Source organism: Cebus imitator, unplaced genomic scaffold (genome assembly GCF_001604975.1).
Source record: "Cebus imitator isolate Cc_AM_T3 unplaced genomic scaffold, Cebus_imitator-1.0 Scaffold404, whole genome shotgun sequence".
NCBI classification, from domain to species: Eukaryota; Metazoa; Chordata; class Mammalia; order Primates; family Cebidae; genus Cebus; species Cebus imitator.
This window is the reverse complement of record NW_016107719.1, coordinates 1,736,199-1,754,047: the sequence shown is the minus strand read 5'-3', so window position 1 is coordinate 1,754,047 and position 17,849 is coordinate 1,736,199. Positions and strand designations below refer to the sequence as shown.

General features: G+C 47.9%; 1 protein-coding gene across 2 annotated transcripts in view; it reads right to left on the bottom strand.

Moving 5' to 3' along the window:
• The window catches only part of GTPBP1 (GTP binding protein 1), a 26,875-nt gene extending 11,874 nt beyond the window's left edge, over nucleotides 1-15,001 (bottom strand). The window contains exons 1-4 of one of the 2 annotated variants that reach the window (XM_017509024.2): nucleotides 14,581-15,001; nucleotides 11,489-11,600; nucleotides 4,390-4,570; nucleotides 3,164-3,512 (exon numbers count right to left, since the gene is read on the bottom strand). In XM_017509024.2, coding sequence (XP_017364513.1) covers nucleotides 3,164-3,512; nucleotides 4,390-4,570; nucleotides 11,489-11,600; nucleotides 14,581-14,772 — 834 coding nt within the window. In that variant the 5' untranslated portion in view covers nucleotides 14,773-15,001. The remainder of the gene's footprint in view (nucleotides 1-3,163; nucleotides 3,513-4,389; nucleotides 4,571-11,488; nucleotides 11,601-14,580) is intronic. The other variant, XM_017509025.2, reaches the window with a different exon arrangement.
• Between the last annotated feature and the right edge of the window lie 2,848 nt (nucleotides 15,002-17,849).

Below are 17,849 nucleotides of genomic sequence, written 5' to 3'. Positions count from 1 at the left end.
ATAAAAGGTGGGGAGGATAAGTGGTAATTAATTAATGCCTTAAAAAAAAAAAGCAGCTGAAAGACGTGGGAAACATCTGAAATAACATAAATGCAGAATAGATATTGGAGGATATTAGGTAACTATTATTCATTTTCTTGATTGTAAACACAGTAAGATACCAGCCTAACTTTTACGCTGAGGTGTTTGAGGGTGAAAGGTCACAATGTTTATATTGTGACTTTGTCTGGGGTGAAGACATTTCCACTATTTTCAAGTGATTCAGCCAAAAAAAAAAAAAAAAAGCCCCAAACTAAACTTATATACTTGGCTGGGCACAGTGGCTCATACCTGTAATCCCAGCACCTTGGGGGGGGGGCGCCAAGGTAGGAGGATTACTTCAAGCCAAGAGTTTTGAGACCAGCCTGGGCAACACAGCAAGATCTCATCTCTAAAAAAATTAAAAAACAGTATTAGCCAGGCGTGGCTGTGCATACCTGTAGTCCTAGGTACTAGGGAGGCTGAGATGGGAGGATCCCTTGAGCTGAGGAGTTTGAGGTTACAATGAACTATAATCGCACCACTGTACTCTAGCCTGGGTCACAAAGCGAGGCTTTGTCTCTTTAAAAAAATTAAATAGGTTTTCATAATCGCCTTCTTTGAGAAAAAACAAAATTTAATAGGGCTGGATGCAGCGGCTCACGCCTGTAATCCCAGCACTCTGGGAGGCCGAGGTGAGCAGATTGCTAGAGGTCAGGAGTTCAAGACCAGCCTGGCCAACATGCATCACGCCACTGCACTCCGGCCTAGGCAAGAGAGCAAGACTCCATCTCAAAAAAAAATTAATAAAAATTATATATACACATATGTACCCATCATATATACATATAAATATTGCAAATTTGGGGGGTTTTTTTGAGACGAAGTCTCACTCTGTCACCCAGGCTGGAGTGCAGTGGCGTGATCTCAGCTCACGGCAACTTCTGCCTCCCAGGTTCAAGCAATTCTTTGCCTCAGCCTCCTGAGCAGCTGGGATTACAGGTGCCCGCCACCACACTCAGCTAATTTTTTTGTATTTTTAGTAGAGCTGGGGTTTCACTTCACCATTTTGGCCATGCTGGTCTTGAACTCCTGACCTAGTGATCCACCCACCTCAGTCTCCCAAAGTGCTGGGATTACAGGCGTGAGCCACTGTGTCTGGCGACAAAATGTTCAAGATTGCTGAATCTAAGTGGCGAGTTTATAGTATTCATTATACTATTCTTTTATCTTTTCTGAATGTTTAAAATTGGAGGGAGAAAATATACACACATTTGTTGGTCTGAGTACAAAATATCTCTGGCAGGTACACAAGAAACTAGAAATACTGGTTGCCTCTGGGAGGAAACTGGACAGAGGCAGAAGGGAGACTTTTCACTATTTTGTACCATGTTAAACCAGAAGAAAATTAAAAAGAAAAACTGCTGTGATGTATTTACACAGTGCTCTATCCACTCCAGTGTGTCCTGGAGATGCCCCTTGGGTCACCACAGCTCCCAGGTGAGTCACCCCGGCTGGCACTTCCCTCTCTCTCCACCAGGACACCTCCACAGTCTTTCCCCTAAGGCTGTCCGTGCCCTTCAGCCACCTTTCCAATCCAATGCAGACTCACTTTTGCTCTTCCCAACCTGGAGAAGAGAGTGCACTACAGCTCTGTTTTCTGTATATCTTAAATATTTTTTTCCTAGAAATTGAATACCATGGAACTATAATGAGATATTTCATTGTTTTCTACAGAAATGTTAACATTTGGATCACAACCAGTAAGTCAGATAATACATACGTAATATTTTGTCTAGGGTGAAGACATTTTCATTAATTAGTCTTACTCACTGCAGCTGAGCTGGAAAAATGCTTATTCCCAACCAGTTTCTATACCCTTCTTAATATCAACCCAACAACTCCCCCAAATATGCCCTCTGGATCGTCTACTGAGATCTCTTCCTGGTGAGCAGCTTTCCTCAGCCCAGTCAAGAAGCTGGTCATGGCTATTTGCAACATTCAAGGAGATGGGAAAGGCATGCTGAGGTCCCAAGAGCCTCAGGCAGAGAGCCTGTAAGTGTTCACATGGTATGCTCTGCCTCCCTTTACTGCTCCAGTTTGGGGAGAATTTGCTTGAGAACCTGTGTTTGTGGAGCAACTTGATCAAGTCTGCTATGAACAGATGCTCATGTTTACTACATTTATTAATACAGGCAGCTGAAGGAATCGAGAAATGGGGAAAGTTTTGGGAAGGGCTTGCCAAGGGAACACTCAAGGCACGTGTGTCTCTGACTCTCTCCCTTCCCGCCCTCCCTCTTCCTTCCTCCTGCTGTGAAAGCTGTGGAGATGTGCACAAGGTTACAGGCCTTGCGGCTTCCCTCAGCACTCCCATGTCTGTCCAGGGAGGAAGATCAATGGGTCACAAAGGCAAGCTTAGCAATGGGATCCAACACAGAGCCCTCTGCTCCTTTTTTTTTCTCAGTTAATCTTATTAGATGAGATGCTTAAAATTTTTTTTATTTGTTTTTAATGTTCCTAGCAGGAATAGCTGCTTAAAAATTTAACCACACTTGATCCTAAGCTTTTTGGGAGCCTCTGGACAGCCTTGTTCACTGCTGTATCATCAGACCTCACATGGTACCCGGCACACAGGAGCCTCTCAACAAGGGCTGTGCACTGGCCGATCTTCCTCCCATGCTCTAGGAGAGGCCACCTCTCAGGGCCTCTTGACTGCGGCCTGTGCCTCCTTGTGGCTCTCTTCTCCATTTCTTCCCCAGGCCCACCCCCATCTAAAGGTACTACCTACCTAGTGTCACCTCCTCAAAGTAGCCCAATCCTCTGCAAAAAACATTTCTGAAGGTAACAAGCCCCAGGAGAAACCCTTCTCCATGCCTCTGCAAAAAATAAGACAGGTCTTCAAGGGTACCTGGTTTTTACCAAAAAGATCCTTTCCCTAGTCTCATGTAAGGGAGAGATCAAGGTTCACACCTTGAGAAAGACCATTACTCAGAGCACTGGGCACCCCCGCAAAACTTGCCAGTCTCACCCAGTATCAAAGCCCCAAACCAACAGGCCTCAGTCTCAGAACAGTTTCAGGCTTGCACATAACCAGCCCCATGCAGTCCTGCTGAAGCCTCCCCTCCAAGGGGCACCTCCCACTCACCATGAGCATGCAGAAGTCAGGCAGATGGCCTGTCATGCCGAAGACAGTGGTTTTCAGGTACTTCTCATGACCAGCCAAGTCGATGAAGGTAATGACCTTAGTGGACTTCTCACAAATCTTAGTCCACTCCAGGCTGCCACCGTGGCTGTCAGGCTTGTTCACTACATTGCCTTCGCTGTCAAAGCCCAGAATGTCGTTGCCCACACTGCTGGTGCGACCAGATTCAATTTCATGTTTGTGGCGGAAGAGTTTCTGGCGGGCGAAGCCTCGGCCATTGTCCAGCTCCCCATGTGTCAGGACACCCAGGAGGGTGCTTTTGCCGGCATCCACATTGCCCACCACTGCTACCCTGTGTGTACATGAACCCATACATCTGTGTGAGAGTTAGTGCATGAGTGAAGTGGAGCACCCACTCACAACCCCAGTAACTGGATCTGCAAGTCCGGGCTTGCCCCTGAGCCCCTCCAGTTCACGGCTCCTCCTTGAGCAGAAGGAGCACAGTGGGAAGGTTCCTGGAGCTGCTGCTGTGAGCATGAGAAGGACCCGGACTCCCAAAGTGGCTATCTCCCTTAACTCCCGCTAGCTGCCAGGTGCTGCCAGGAAGAGCTACAAGGCTACCAGAGGCACAAAACCCTCTTCTCCATGACCCTGGTTTCCAGGCTCACAGACTGAAGGGAAAACAAACACATCCACAGAGAACAGCCACAGAATGCATGGCTGGCCTCTCTTCACGCTCTTCCCAAAGGGAATTCTCTTTTTTTTTTTTTTTTTTTTTTTTTTGAGACGGAGTTTCGCTCTTGTTACCCAGGCTGGAGTGCAATGGCGCAATCTCGGCTCACCGCAACCTCCGCCTCCTGGGTTCAGGCAATTCTCCTGCCTCAGCCTCCTGAGTAGCTGGGATTACAGGCACGCACCACCATGCCCAGCTAATTTTTTGTATTTTTAGTAGAGACGGGGTTTCACCATGTTGACCAGGATGGTCTCGATCTCTTGACCTCGTGATCCACCCGCCTCGGCCTCCCAAAGTGCTGGGATTACACCAAAGGGAATTCTCTAGGGACAGGGAAGTACAGAATTAGAGAAAGGAGCCACCACCTCCCCGGACACCCAGACACTCTTTCCACACCTCAGGAGGGGAAAGGATGGAGCCGACATGCTGAGTGCCACAGGCTCAGTCACCATCCTCCGTGAAGAATGGACCCCACAGCGTCCTGAGGCCTCCTCACCTGACCTCCAGGAAGTCGTTGTCTCCGACTCGTTTCCGAACCAGGTAATCACGCACACGGCCCCCAGCTTCTTGCCGTTCCCGCAGGAGGATGACATCGGCCTCTATCTGTTCCGCCATGCTCTTCACTGTGGCGTAGGAGGCCTCCATGTCAGCTTCACTCAGCCCATACTCTGTCCCATCTGGTGACAAGAGCCCAGACATCAGCAGGAGAGGGAGTCCTGACCAACCAGCCTGACAACCAGCCTGCCAGGAACCCCACCTAACAAAGGCTACTACCTCCCAACCCCAGCACTGCAGAGGAACAGGGGTGCTCTCCACCCGAGAGAAAACTTGGGAACACATCAAGTTAAAACTTGACAGTGCCACAGACCTCCTCATCAAGCAGAACATTTGCTAATTCATTCAACAACAGTCACTGAGGCTCTCCCAGGTTTTATGCCAACCCTCATGCTGGGTACAAGGACTACAGGTGCCCCTAGCGAGCTCACAGCCCAGCAGGGGAGGCAGATAGAAAATTAATTAATTGCAATACAGCTTGAGTGCTGCACTCTAGGACTCTGCGAAGAGATTGGAAAGCTCTGCCTAGGGAAGCTGAGGGCAGTTCTGCAGAGGGCTGATGCCAAGCTAGGTCAACAAGTGCTGGGCCTGCAGAAGAACAGGGAAGGACCTTCTAGCCAGAGGAACAAAGCATAGCGTAGCAGATCATGGCAAGTTCAGGGACCAGGAAGCAGCTCAGCATGTTGGGGAGCAGAATGGGTGACATGGAGTGGCAGGAGACCACATGAGAGGTGGAAGTGGCACAACAGACGGACAGCAGCGACACACCTTCCACACCAGGCAGTGAGACGCCCAGGGGCTGAGGCAGGGGAGTAACATGACCAGATGGCTGTGGGTTAGAAGGATCTCCTGGGTAGCGGTGCTGAGTGTGCACCAGCAAGGGAAAGGCCAGTTAGGAAGTCATTCTAAGTAATGCAGGCAAGAGATAATGACAACAGAAAGATGGAGGAAAATGGGGAAGGAATTCAGAAACATTTTAGAGATAAGATTTTTAACCAAGGCAGCTCAGCTGACATGTTTGAGCTCAGGACAAGGAAGGGAAGCAGACAGAGGGCAGGACCAACCGACCAGTTATTGAGCTCCTACTATATGACAACCCATCAGCTGCTTTCCATGAGGTGTCGGATTTAATTTCCACAATCACTCCCTCAGCCTTTCCCAGCTATCCTGTCTCCCAGAGTGCCCCTGCTCCTTCCCCTGGCTGGCTAACCTCTTCAGTAAGTGTGACTCTCTTCCGTCGAAAGGCCTTGCAGCACGAAGTACTCTCCTTGTCTCTTTTTCTCTTCCTCCCACTCCAAACAAACTCCTAAACTAAGGAAAACCACCCCCCTTCCCTTTCCCTTGTTTATCTGCAAAGCTACCATCCCCTGTTTTTCCTTTCACCATCAAACATCTCAAGAGTCATCAACACACGTTGACAGTACTACCCCACCACCTACTCACTCAAAATCTGCCCACTAAGGAAGAAACCACAGTTGTCACATGCCACCAGTGGCCTTTTTTTTTTTTGAGATGGAGTCTCGCTCTGTCACCCAGGCTGGAATGCAGCTGCACAATCTCAGCTCACTGCAACCTCCGCCTCCCAAGTTCAAGTGATTCTCCTGCCTCAGCCTCCCGAGTAGCTGGGATTACAGGTGCCTGCCACCATGCCTGGCTAAATTTTGAATTTTTAATACAGATGGGGTTTCACCATATTGGCCAAACTAGTCTCGAATTCTGGACTTCAAGTGATCTGCCCACCTCAGCCTCCCAAAGTGCCGGGATTACAGGCGTGAGCCTCCATGCCCGGCCCACCAGTGGCCTTCTAACCTCTCTCTCCAATGCCCTCTTCTTGACTCCTCCAGCTTTTGATACTGCTGGCCACTCTGCCTTTCCTTTTTGAAGCACTTCCCTCCCACCCTGCTTGCCCATCACCTGACCTTTCCTGACGTGCCTCCCCACCCCTGTCCCCCGCTCCCGTCTCCTGAATGCTAGTCTTTTCCAGTCGTGTGTCAGTGACCCTCTTCTGTTTCTGCCAAACTTTCCCCTTGGCCATCTTGTTCTATGGCTTCAGCTGTCATTCTGAAAACTATAAAAACACTTATTCCTAACACCATCCTATGCTCAGAACTCCAGACTGAAGTTCCCGTTGTTTGGATGATAACTCCTAGAAGTCTGATATCCAAATTCAATACCCCCCCCACCAACCCTCTTTTAAACAACAGCACAAACACTAACAATGTTAATAAAGCATTTTGGTTCTTACTGTAATCTTATGAGGTAGGCGTTACTGTTCCCTTTTCATTTAACAGTGGGGTAAAAAGAACACAAAGAGGTCTCAGAGCTGGGAGGGGCCATGAGTTCAGGTCTTCGGATTCCAAATCTAGAGACTTTTCCTCCAGCGCGAGGGTTCCTCTTACTGCCTGACCAGTTCCTTCTTTATTTCTGACAATGACAATACCATCTCTCTAGCCACCAGTCTCATCAGTCCAGTCCTGCTGATTCTAGAATTTTACCTTGCCTTCTTCCCTGACGTCTGCCCTTTTCGCCATTCCACAACCACCAGCCTGGTTCAGGCACTTATTCTACCTGAATCACCACAATAGACTCTTCACTTTGGTCTTTGCAAATTCAGTCTCTATTCCCTCCAACCATCCCCTCAGGTTCCTAAATAAAGCACAGCTCTGATGCTGTCACTTCCAAGTCAAAGCCTTTGAAAGGCTCCCCAGGCCCAGCTGCTTAACAGCCTCCCCATTTGTGCCATACTCCCTCCTCACTCGTACTCCCTCCTCACTCACCCCTTGTAAGCTCTGTCCTGGTACAAGTGGCCCCATCACACACACAGCACTCCCCTTTCCTTGTGCTGGGGTTCTCTGCAGGATCCTAGCTCTACACCTTTGCTCGTGGATTTCCTATCCTGAAAACCCAACAGTGCACCTCCTCCTGGCAAAATCCTACTCATTCTGCCCACAAACGTTTGTGTCTCCCTTACATTTGCCATGTACTGCCTTGTGCAACAGTGTTTTGGATACAGGTCCTCTCCTCCCCCCACAATACAAAAGCATCTCGAAAACAGGGCCCACATCGCAACAATTCCCTGATGCCCCACAACCAGTGCCTTTCCTATATCAAGTCCTCAAACGTTTGTAAAGTGTAAAACAAATGAACAAAGAGGAGTTTCTAAATGCATGGCCAAGCAAGCTGTGAAGGCCTTTCAGGTTAGAGAGGTGCTTGCTGGAAGTGGTCCTGAGAAGGCTGGCTAACCCTGCCATGCTTCCCAGGCTCCCAATTCTATTCACCCTCCCCTGCTTCTGTTCTTTCAGGTCCTGCTCCACACCAAGGGCATCACCAACATCAACTTCTCCATCAGGGCTCTCGTCACATTACCCGTCTCCAGCATGCATCACATTCCTCACTCTGTAGAAGTGGAGACAAAGGTGGAGGAGAAAAGCTGCAGAGGTCCAATTACTAAAGGCCACATACTCAGCCATGCCAGGCCCTAATCAGATTTCCATCCTGCTGGCTCATTTACCTTTCCTATATGGATTCTCCTGATCTACAGGCTGCAAAGGCTTCCTAGACTTTTAGAATAAAAGTCTAACCTCTTTGACATGGCATTCATTCAGAATCTGACCCCTGCTTTCCTCTGTCCAGCCTCTCCTCCTACCACTCAGGACGTCACACTCTCCACTCATCCTACTGGATTACTTCTGGTCCACCATATATTCCTTTCTCCAATGCCTCCACGCCTCATGTGTATGGTTTCCTCTGCCCATTCACTATTTTCTCCATTTACCTGAAAACTCCTACTCATCCTTTAGAATCAATTAAAGAGGCAGCTCCTCTTCACAGCCCTTCCTGACTCTTCCACAGAGACTTAGTACTCCTTGGCCAGGCACAGTGGCTCACATCTGTAAATCCTAGCACTTTGGGAGGCTGAGGTGGCGGATCACCTGAGGTCAGGAGTTTGAGACTAGCCTGGCCAACATGGTGAAACCCTGTCTCTACTAAAAATACAAAATTTAGCTGGGAGTGGTGGCAGGCACCTGTAGTCCCAGCTACTCAGGAGGCTGAGGCAGGAGAATCACTTGAACCTGGGAGGCGGAGGTTGCAGTGAGCCGAGATTGCGCCACTGCACTCCAGCCTGGACAAGAGAGAAACTCCATTACAAAAAAAAATAAAAATAAATAGTAATTTAAAAACACTTAATACTCCTCCTATGTCCCCCAAACTATAAATTTATTTTTTGTTTTTCTTTTGAGACAGCGTCTCACTCGGTCACCATCTCAGCTCACTGCAACCTCCACCTCCCGGGTTCAAATGATTCTCGTGCCTTAGCCTCCTGAGTAGCTGGGATCACAGGAGTGTACCACCATGCCCAGCTAATTTTTTGCATTTTTAGTAGAGATGGGGTTTTACTATGTTGGCCAGGCTGGTCTCAAACTCCTGGCCTCAAGTGATTCACCCATCTTGGCCTCACAAAGTGCTAGGATTATAGGTATGAGCCTTCTTTTTGAAAAAAATCTCACGATAAATCAACCACAACCTGGGACCCTTAAATAAATTACTACTGCAACTACTAATACTAACTAACATTTATCTTACTAGTCACCATGATTTCCTTGAATTCTCATTTAATCTTCACTACCACACCATGGGAGAAATCCTATTATTATCCCCATTTTAAGACAAGGAAAAGAGTCAGCAGGCAAATCCAGGCCTGCCAGGCTCCAGATTCTATCAACTAGGCCAGGCTGCCCCTTTTAAAACATCGGTTATAATTTTTAAATGTCTCATTCATCTATACAAAATTTCTCTGAGGTAGGATGGGGAAGGTGTCATTCCCATTTTACAAAGTAAGGACATGGTAAACAGAGATGAAGCAGCAAGGCAATCAGTGATGAAACTGACTTCTGGGGCCCTGCTTCTGGGTTAGTCTTCTGTTTAATGTTCAACTTGTTTAACTCGTTATAATCTCTTTCTATCTGTAAAGAATTCCAGCAGGAGGGAGTCACTATGAATCTAACAGCATCCAGCTGGTGGATTCAAGGATAATGTTGGGTGTATAGATGTGTTAATGAATACCTGACATCTTACGCTTTGCCATGGGTGGGTCAATTAATTGTGAGTTGTCAAGGCATGGTAAAATTCAGAGTCCACATAAAAGGATGAGAGGAAAGGGGAGTCTTAAGAATCTGGGTCTTCAAAGAACAGACTCAACGTTTGTCAAAATTGACCTATATGTGGTTCCTGAAATTCTACAATCACTAAGTGATCTTTGAGGGGTTCATCTTATTACAGCAGACCAGATGTGCACCTGACATCAAAGCTTTCAAAACACTACCAATGATCTCCTAGTCAACAAATGGAATGCTTTCTCTGAACCTGGTACTCATTGACGCATCTGTAGCACTTGATAATGCTAATCAACTCTCTCCCTTTCTTGATAGGCAAGTTCTTAGTTTGCCTATCTCTCTGGCCATGCCTTCCTTTAGGTGGTAAGACCCACAACTAGGGAGGTAGCAGCAAGGATGGGAAGGAAAGAACAGATATGAAAGACATTTCAAAGGAAGGCACAGCTGCATCTGGAGAGCTAATCCTTCTTCCTTATGTTACTCTTACAACGTTTCCAAATACTGTTTTCCACGGAGGTTATTTGTGTATATGCTCTCTTTCCTCCTTGGGGCAGGGACCAGATTTTAAGTTTCCAAAAGTTTTGCAACAGTGGCGAGCCTTAGAAGATACTTAATACATATGTGTCAAATAGTTTAAGAATGATTTTGAGATTTCTTCAATCTTCAACTCAAACTGCAAAAGAATTATTACCTGGCTTTACAAAGTCTACATTCAGCAAAGAAAAGTGTTTCTTTAATGATGCATCCAGGCCCACCTGGGCTTCCTGCAAAGATGACAGAGACAAGTGCTGGTATGGGCTGAATTCATAAATGTTAACAACCCCAGCTGTCATTTCAGCAAAGATAATACCATAATGAAGATGAAGGTAAGTAGGTCTCGTGTTGAAGTTGTCAACTAGGAGCAACCAGGGGAAAAAACCGTAACATACTCTGGAATTGTTGTGGGGGCTGCCTTCCTCTAAAATAGTAGGTTCCATCACAAGGAATAGGCAGCTTGGAGAACAATGACCAGTCCCTTTCAGGGTGGTTACAAGACTACATGTCTGACAGGATCCAGAGGGGAGAGAAGAGGACCTCTGTTATCACAGCTATCCGGACTAAATGGTCAGTATGGTCTGGGGCAAGGAGCCTGACTGAAGATTGGAATTCTGGGCATCTGAAGAGAGGAATTCTTCTTTGCTGACACCAAGAAAAATCATGGAGGTCCTCTGCTGAGCAGAAAATAACTAGCAATGGGCTCTGTAAACAGGGCTTGGAAGAGAAGACCTCTGGCTGCCCAGAAATAAGCTTAATTCTAGAACTAACTATGATTACCTTAGACAAGAAGTTCCTTTGCTTTGTGCTTCATTTCCTCTTATGCAAATGGAAAGTACTGGAGATAAAAAGGAAGCATCTGTAAAACTGCTTGGAAAGTGAATCTTTCAAGTCAAGCATATTAGGACGACTAAGGTGAGAATCAACATTCACTTTGTACTTTTACATCCTCCAAACAGTTCTGCAGACACTAAAGAATCACTGTAACTGAGACACATAAGCAGAAAAGTTCAAAAAGAGGGGAAAATGTGCTCTAATAATTTTTTTTTTGAGACGGAGTTTCGCTCTTGTTGCCCAGGCTAGAGTGCAATGGCCTGATCTCGGCTCACTGCAACATCTGCCTCCCGGGTTCAAGTGATTCTCCTGCCTCAGCCTCCCAAATGGCTGGGATTATAGGCAGCTACCACCACGCCCGGCTAATTTTTTGTATTTTTAGTAGAGATGGGGTTTCACCATGTTGACCAGGCTGGTCTCAAACTCCTGACCTCAGGTGATCTGTCTGGGCCTCCCAAAGTGCTGGGATTACAGGTGTGAGCCACCACACCTGACCTTGAGCCACCGCGCCCGGCCCAATAATTTTTTTAAATAAAGTGAAAGGAAAACTATGCTCACCTGATCCCTGCCCAATGACATATATGGTCTCTCCGCATCCCTCGTCCATCCTCTCCCACATCTGCCGAAGTAGGCTGTCATACTGCTCTGATGTAGGGCTCACTAGAACCAGCTAGAAAAAAAACCAACAGCCTTAGGACCACACTTGCTAGAAGAGCACCACAGACAAAGCTGATCAATATAGCCTAACTAAAGATCCTGACTGAACCCCCACAGCACCCTAATCTAAAAAAGCTGCATAGCCCCTTCATGCTCTCTCTGCTTCTCCTGAAGTAGTCTTTGAGCCTCAGGCCTCATATAATCCATAAGATATCCTAAAATGTGTATGTCTGAGCCATAACCCATGGTAAAGAGGGCACAAGCAGCCTGCCTCCCAAGAGGGGCAGGACCCAAGTGACTGAGAATCTGGCACTGTGGATAGAAAGAAGAGTGCTTTCCACTACATGCCAAAGTCTTCTACCTGCAGTTGGCATCTGGAAGCCCACAGGACAGAGATCTCATATATCTCCATGCCCTCTACCCACAGGCCAGTGGCTCCCAGGATAACAAAAGAATTCTGTTCTATCTTGCCTTAGCTATATTGATTATTTGGGAATGAAAACTGCCTGCAAGACTCATCTTCATCAACAAAATACCATCACCATTACCACTACGATGAGTATTAGCACCATCATTTTGCAAATGTCTGACAATAACAACACTTATTTGGGGAAGCCATTTGGCAATAGGTGTGTCAGACCCCATTCTCTAACCACTCCTGTCTGACCTTGGACAAAGAACTTAACCCCTGTGAGTCTCAGTTTTTCAATCTACAAAACAGAGCTAATACTACCTGCATCCTAAGGCCACTGTAAAGAGCAAATGTAATAACATGTAAAAGCATCAAGTCCACAACTCAGTAAATGTGAAGCTACAAGGTTTTCTTTGCCCAAACATTCCCAGAAAAACCTTGTTGCATGAAGCTAGCCACCACTATTCACTAAGCGTTTCTGTCTTTGGAAGCTCTCAGAGCCTTACGTCTCCACATTTATTATTGTAAGGATATAAACCTTTAGCTTCTAATCTTTTCCTCTGGAATCAGTCTATTCAACCCAACCTTTCTCTCCCTCCACACCATCACTTTTTCTTTTTGATATCATCAATATTTATATACAGTTTTTTTAATTGTGAGGAGGACTTCCCCAGCTATGTGATGAAATAACGTGTCGAGAAATATTTTGGTTTGTTTTGGGTTTTTTTGAGAGGGAGTCTCGCTCGGTCACCCAGGCTGGAGTGCAGTGGCACAATCTCAGCTCGCTGCAACTTCCGCCTCCAGGGATCAAGTAATTCTCCAGCCTCAGCCTCCCAAGCAGCTGGGACTACAGGCACGTGCCACCATGCCTGGCTAATTTTTATATTTTTAGTAGAGATGGGGGTTTCACGATGTCGGCCAGGCTAGTCTCAAACTCCTGACCTCAGGTGATCCACCCACCTCAGCCTCCTAAAGTGCTGGGATTACAGGCGTGAGCCACCGCACCTGGCCACATCTAGGAATATGAAATGAGCTGGTCAAGAAATGAAGGAACTACCCTCTTTGCAATTCTGCCCTGCAATTTCAAACTATGTTTCTTCAGCACCTTGACCATGTGTTGACATCCAGTTTGTCTGCTTTTGAGCCAGGTGCATAACCTTGTAACCTCCCAAGTTGACTCATCAGAGTTTGTAATTGTAAGCTGGATGTTTCCTGGGTCTTTTACATGGTCCCGGCCAACCCTCTCTCTAAGCTCAGCCATCCTCATTATGGCATTACAGGCACAAGACAGGACCAACTCTGACAGGCTAGCTGGCTTCCATGTGCTCACGTGAGACTAGAAGGGCAAAGAGCAGTTGAAAATAACTTGCTTAGGTTGCAGGGAAACTTCTTTCCAGTTTAGGACCAAGTTTCATGCAATTTTGCCAGCATAAACTATAAAAAGGCACAAACACTTTCAAAGCTGGATAAAATGTCTATCATAACTACACTACAAAGGTCAGCGGTGGTACTGGTATTCTTCTGTCTTTCATCCACTATTCAATCAGCACAGGAAATTAGGAACTATCTTGTTCACTTCAAACATTTACTGAGTCTCTAGAATGCATCAGGCACTATTAGGTGTCTTCATATACATTTCTAATTTTTACAACCCATCTATATTTTCTCAAGATGAGGTGGTTGAAGAACTGAAAGGTTAAGAAACTTTCCCAACGTCACGCAACCTTTCGATGGCAGGGCAGGAAAGGGAACCCAAGCCCTGCCTGACTCCCAAGTTGGCATTCTTTCCCTAAGGAACGTTAAGCACCTTGAAAACACCAGTCACAATGCCAAGCTGTTGGCGAGCCCTTAATTCTTGCCTACCTTCTCGACAGCTCAGAAGACATGGTTTAAAACGTCCTTCACTGCTCCACTCATACAAGATGAGCTTCCACTCCCAGGATAGCGAGACTATGGAGTCTGTCCACCTATCCATATTGTTTTGGGTGGCCTCAAAAAGTAGACATTGCTCGGACATACTCCTCCCCATAAAACAGAAACAGAGTGACTACTTTCTGTTTCCTTTCCCGAGTCCAGGAAGAGACGCGACTGCCACCCTGCCCTGCCCTCCGACTACCTGTCTTCTCGAGCGTCTCGGCCCCCTGCCCGGGCCACCTCGCCCCTCAGCTGTCCCGCGCGGTCCAGATAGAGGACACTTTTGGTCTCCAATCCCCTTAAGTGGGGACCCGAGGCAGGGGAGGGGCACTGAGCAGGGACAGGGACCGCGCGGAGCACTGCCAGCGTCGGGCGCCCCCGTTCCACGTGGCAGAGCCGAGGGGTTGTGATCTCGGCGGGAGCCGGGAGGGCGGGAGGCTGGGCTGGCGACGCGGGGGAGCCAAGGTGGGTGCGGGGACCTTGGGGACAGCCCCTCCCGCCGCGAGCCCCCGCACGTCCCGGAGACCAGCAGGTGGCCAGGCTCGGCCCCTTCCCCCTGTCCCGCGCTCCCCGCGGACAGAGCGGCCACTGGCCCCGCCGTCGCCCCGGAGACTGCTCGGCCCGCCGCCCGCTCCCCTCAGCGCCCGCCGCCGCCGCCCGGGCCTACCTTGCTGGTGAGGTCCAGCTCCGGCTCGCCGTTGAGCGCCTCGCCGTCCTCGCTGCAGTCCGAGTCGAAGCCGCCGTGGAGTCGGGCGGCGGCCGCCGCAGCCCTGGCCGCCCGGGGGGAGCTGGGCTCGGGGGCGAACATAGAGGCCGGGACCGGCGAGTCCATCGCGGAGCGACTGCGCTCCGCCGCCATCTTTAATAACTTAGGCTAATTCGTAGCCGGCTTCCCTCCTCCCCGGCTTATTTGACTAATCTATGCACCGGCCCCGCCCCGCCCCTCATCGGAATAATTTATGCAAAACTTCTCCGGCCGCGTACTGGGTGACACGTATCTCTAGCTAAGAAACAGTCGATCAGGCCTCTCAGCCACCAATCCCTGCAGTGCTTTCAAGTACCTAATGAATAATTAATGAGGCCCAAACCCCAACAACAAATGTCTGAGACGTCAAGAGCCCTGCTCCCAGCTTGGGAGGGAGCAGTACCGAGTCCTCGCTACCCGCCTGAAGCCTTCCCGCCAACGGGAGCAGAGCAGAGCATGACTGACGCAGCAGCCATCCAATGAGGAGAGAAATACCACCGTTACTCGTCAACGCCCCTTCACTCCCCTTGCTTCCAGAGGCGGTGCTAAGCCTGCAAATCTTACTGAAAAACAGTAGGCGCTGTGAGCCTTCCGATGAGGGACAGAGGCAGGACCCAATCGAATCATAGAACAGGTCCCGCGCCTGGACCGCTGCTCACGGAGATAGTAAACTGCAAAATGAGCCTCCTACTCTATTCTCTGAGTGAGGCAGTCGCTGGAACGCTGATGTCCAACGTGCTGGCATGCTCTAGGCAACTTTAATAGTAGAATCGATGCCGTACATTCCAAGAGTTGTAAAACTATAGCAGCCAGAGTGAGGCAATAATTAAATGCTGACCTTAGGGAGAATTCTCCATTCACTGTCTTTGCGGAGACAATTACATGAACTAAAAACAGAGGCAAGCAGCTAAAATTAAAAGCCAAAATCCACCTCGCCACTTTTGTGGTAAACTGCTAAACCAAAATCTAGGGTATGATAAGGTAATTTCCTATGGATTATTTTCCAGCGTCATCAGTTGTGAAAAGCCCCAACCCAAAATGCCATCAGCACGTTTTAGTGTACTGAATTTCTGTTTCCAAAGTCGGAAAAGCCTAGGCCTTCATTGCTAGGTGAAATTGGAGATTAACCAATGTCTAATAACGTTGGCCTTGGCCACTCGTTCCAGGGATCAAGTAAGCAAGAGCATGTTTGAGAAGATAAGGAACCAAGATTTAGGGTTTGGACCTAAACTCTAAATCTTTAGTGGGCAATGGGCAGGACTGAAAATGGCTTTCAGTTTTGGGGATCTATCTGAGAAGAAAGAGACGGTTTCTTCTTGTCCCTGTTTTCCACTACTATCAAGTCATCTTTGCACAAACACAGCTGGGAATCTTGGACAGAAAGTCATCTGATTCCAATGGTCTTGATACTGTTCTTATGTGCTTTTTAATTTCTTCCCTGCCAAATTGCTCACCATCGTCCTATATGGGCTGAGAGCGATGGCTCACACTTGTAATCCCAGCACTTTGGGAGGCTGAGAAGGGCGGATCACCTGAGGTAAGGAGTTCAAGACCAGCCTGGCCAACATGATGAAACACCATCTCTACCAAAAACACAAAAATTAGCTGGGTGTGGTGGCATGCGCTTGTAATCCCAGGCCACTCTGGAGGCTGAGGCAGGAGAATCCCTTGAGCAAGACTCCATCTCAGGGAAAAAAAAAAAAAAAAAAAAAAAGTTCTGGAGGCCTGAACTCATAACTGGCTTCTGAGGGAGGGGCACAGTCTTGTAGGACTGAGCCCTTAACCAATGGGATCTGACAGTATCTCCAGGTAGACAGTGTGAGACAGAATTGAATTGAACTACAGGCCACCCAGCTGGTGTTCCCTGCAGAACTGATGGGTTGCTAGTGGGGAGAAATCTACACATTTTGGTGATCAGAGGTGTTGTAGTGATAATTTTTAAAAACAGATTTTGGCTTTTCCTCTGTAGCCAAGATTGATAGCATCTCACCAACTGGCTCTTCCAAAGAGTTCAAGTCGGCCAGGCACGGTGGCTCAAGCCTGTAATTTCAGCACTTTGGGAGGCCGACGTGGGCAGATCACCTGAGGTTAGGAGTTGGAGACCAGCCTGACCAACATGGAGAAACCCCATCTCTACTAAAAATAAAAAATTAGCCAGGCTTGGTAGTGAATGCCTGTAATCCCAGCTACTCAGGAGGCTGAGGCAGGAGAGTTTGCTTGAGCGCAGCAGCAGGAGTTTGCAGGAGACGGAGGTTGTGATGAGCTGAGATCATGCCATTGCACTCCATCCTGGGCAACAAAAGCGAAACTCCAGCTAAAAAAAAAAAAAAAAAAAAATCAAGTCCAGAATGCGCTGACAGCCTGATAGCCAACTAAAAAACATGCCCTTTGCACGTTTACCCAGAAAAGTCAGAGAAGGTACTTTTGAATTGAATGGGGAACTCTAACACGACATTTTAGAGGAGGAAGTCCCTACCCTAACCATCTATATGTCTTTCTGATGAAAAGTTGGACACTAGGTTCAAATTCTGCATTCACTACATACTGGGTTCACATATCATACGTATGTAACCTTAAGCAAGTTAACTTCTCTGAGTTTGTTTTCTAAAGATACAAAGTATCTAGGCCGGGCATGGTGGCTTACACCTGTATTCCTAGCACTTTAGGAGGCGGAAGCAGGCGGATCACAAAGTCAGGAGTTTGAGACCAGCCTGGCCAACATGGCGAAGCTCCATCTCTACTAAAAATACAAAAAATTAGCTAAGGATGGTGGCGCATGCCTGAAGTCCCAGCTACTGCTATAGCACTGTAACTCTTGGAATGTACGGCATCGATCCTACTATTAAAGTTGCCTGGAGCATGCCAGCACGTTGGACATCGGCGCCTCAGTCACTGAATCGAGTGGGAGGCTCATTTAGCAGTTTACTATCTCCTTGAGCAGCGGTCCAGGGGCGCGACCCGTTCTATGATTCGATTGGGTCCTGCCTCTGTCCCAGCTACTCGGGAGGCTGAGGCAGGAGAGTTGCTTGAGCACAGCAGGCAGAATTTGCAGTGAGCGGAGATCACGCCAATGCACTCCAGCCTGGGCGACAGAGCGAGACTCTGACTCTAAAAAAAAATAAAATAAAATTCTTATATATTGATCTGTTACCTTGGATAAGTTGTCAATGAATTAAGGTAAGGAGACAGAA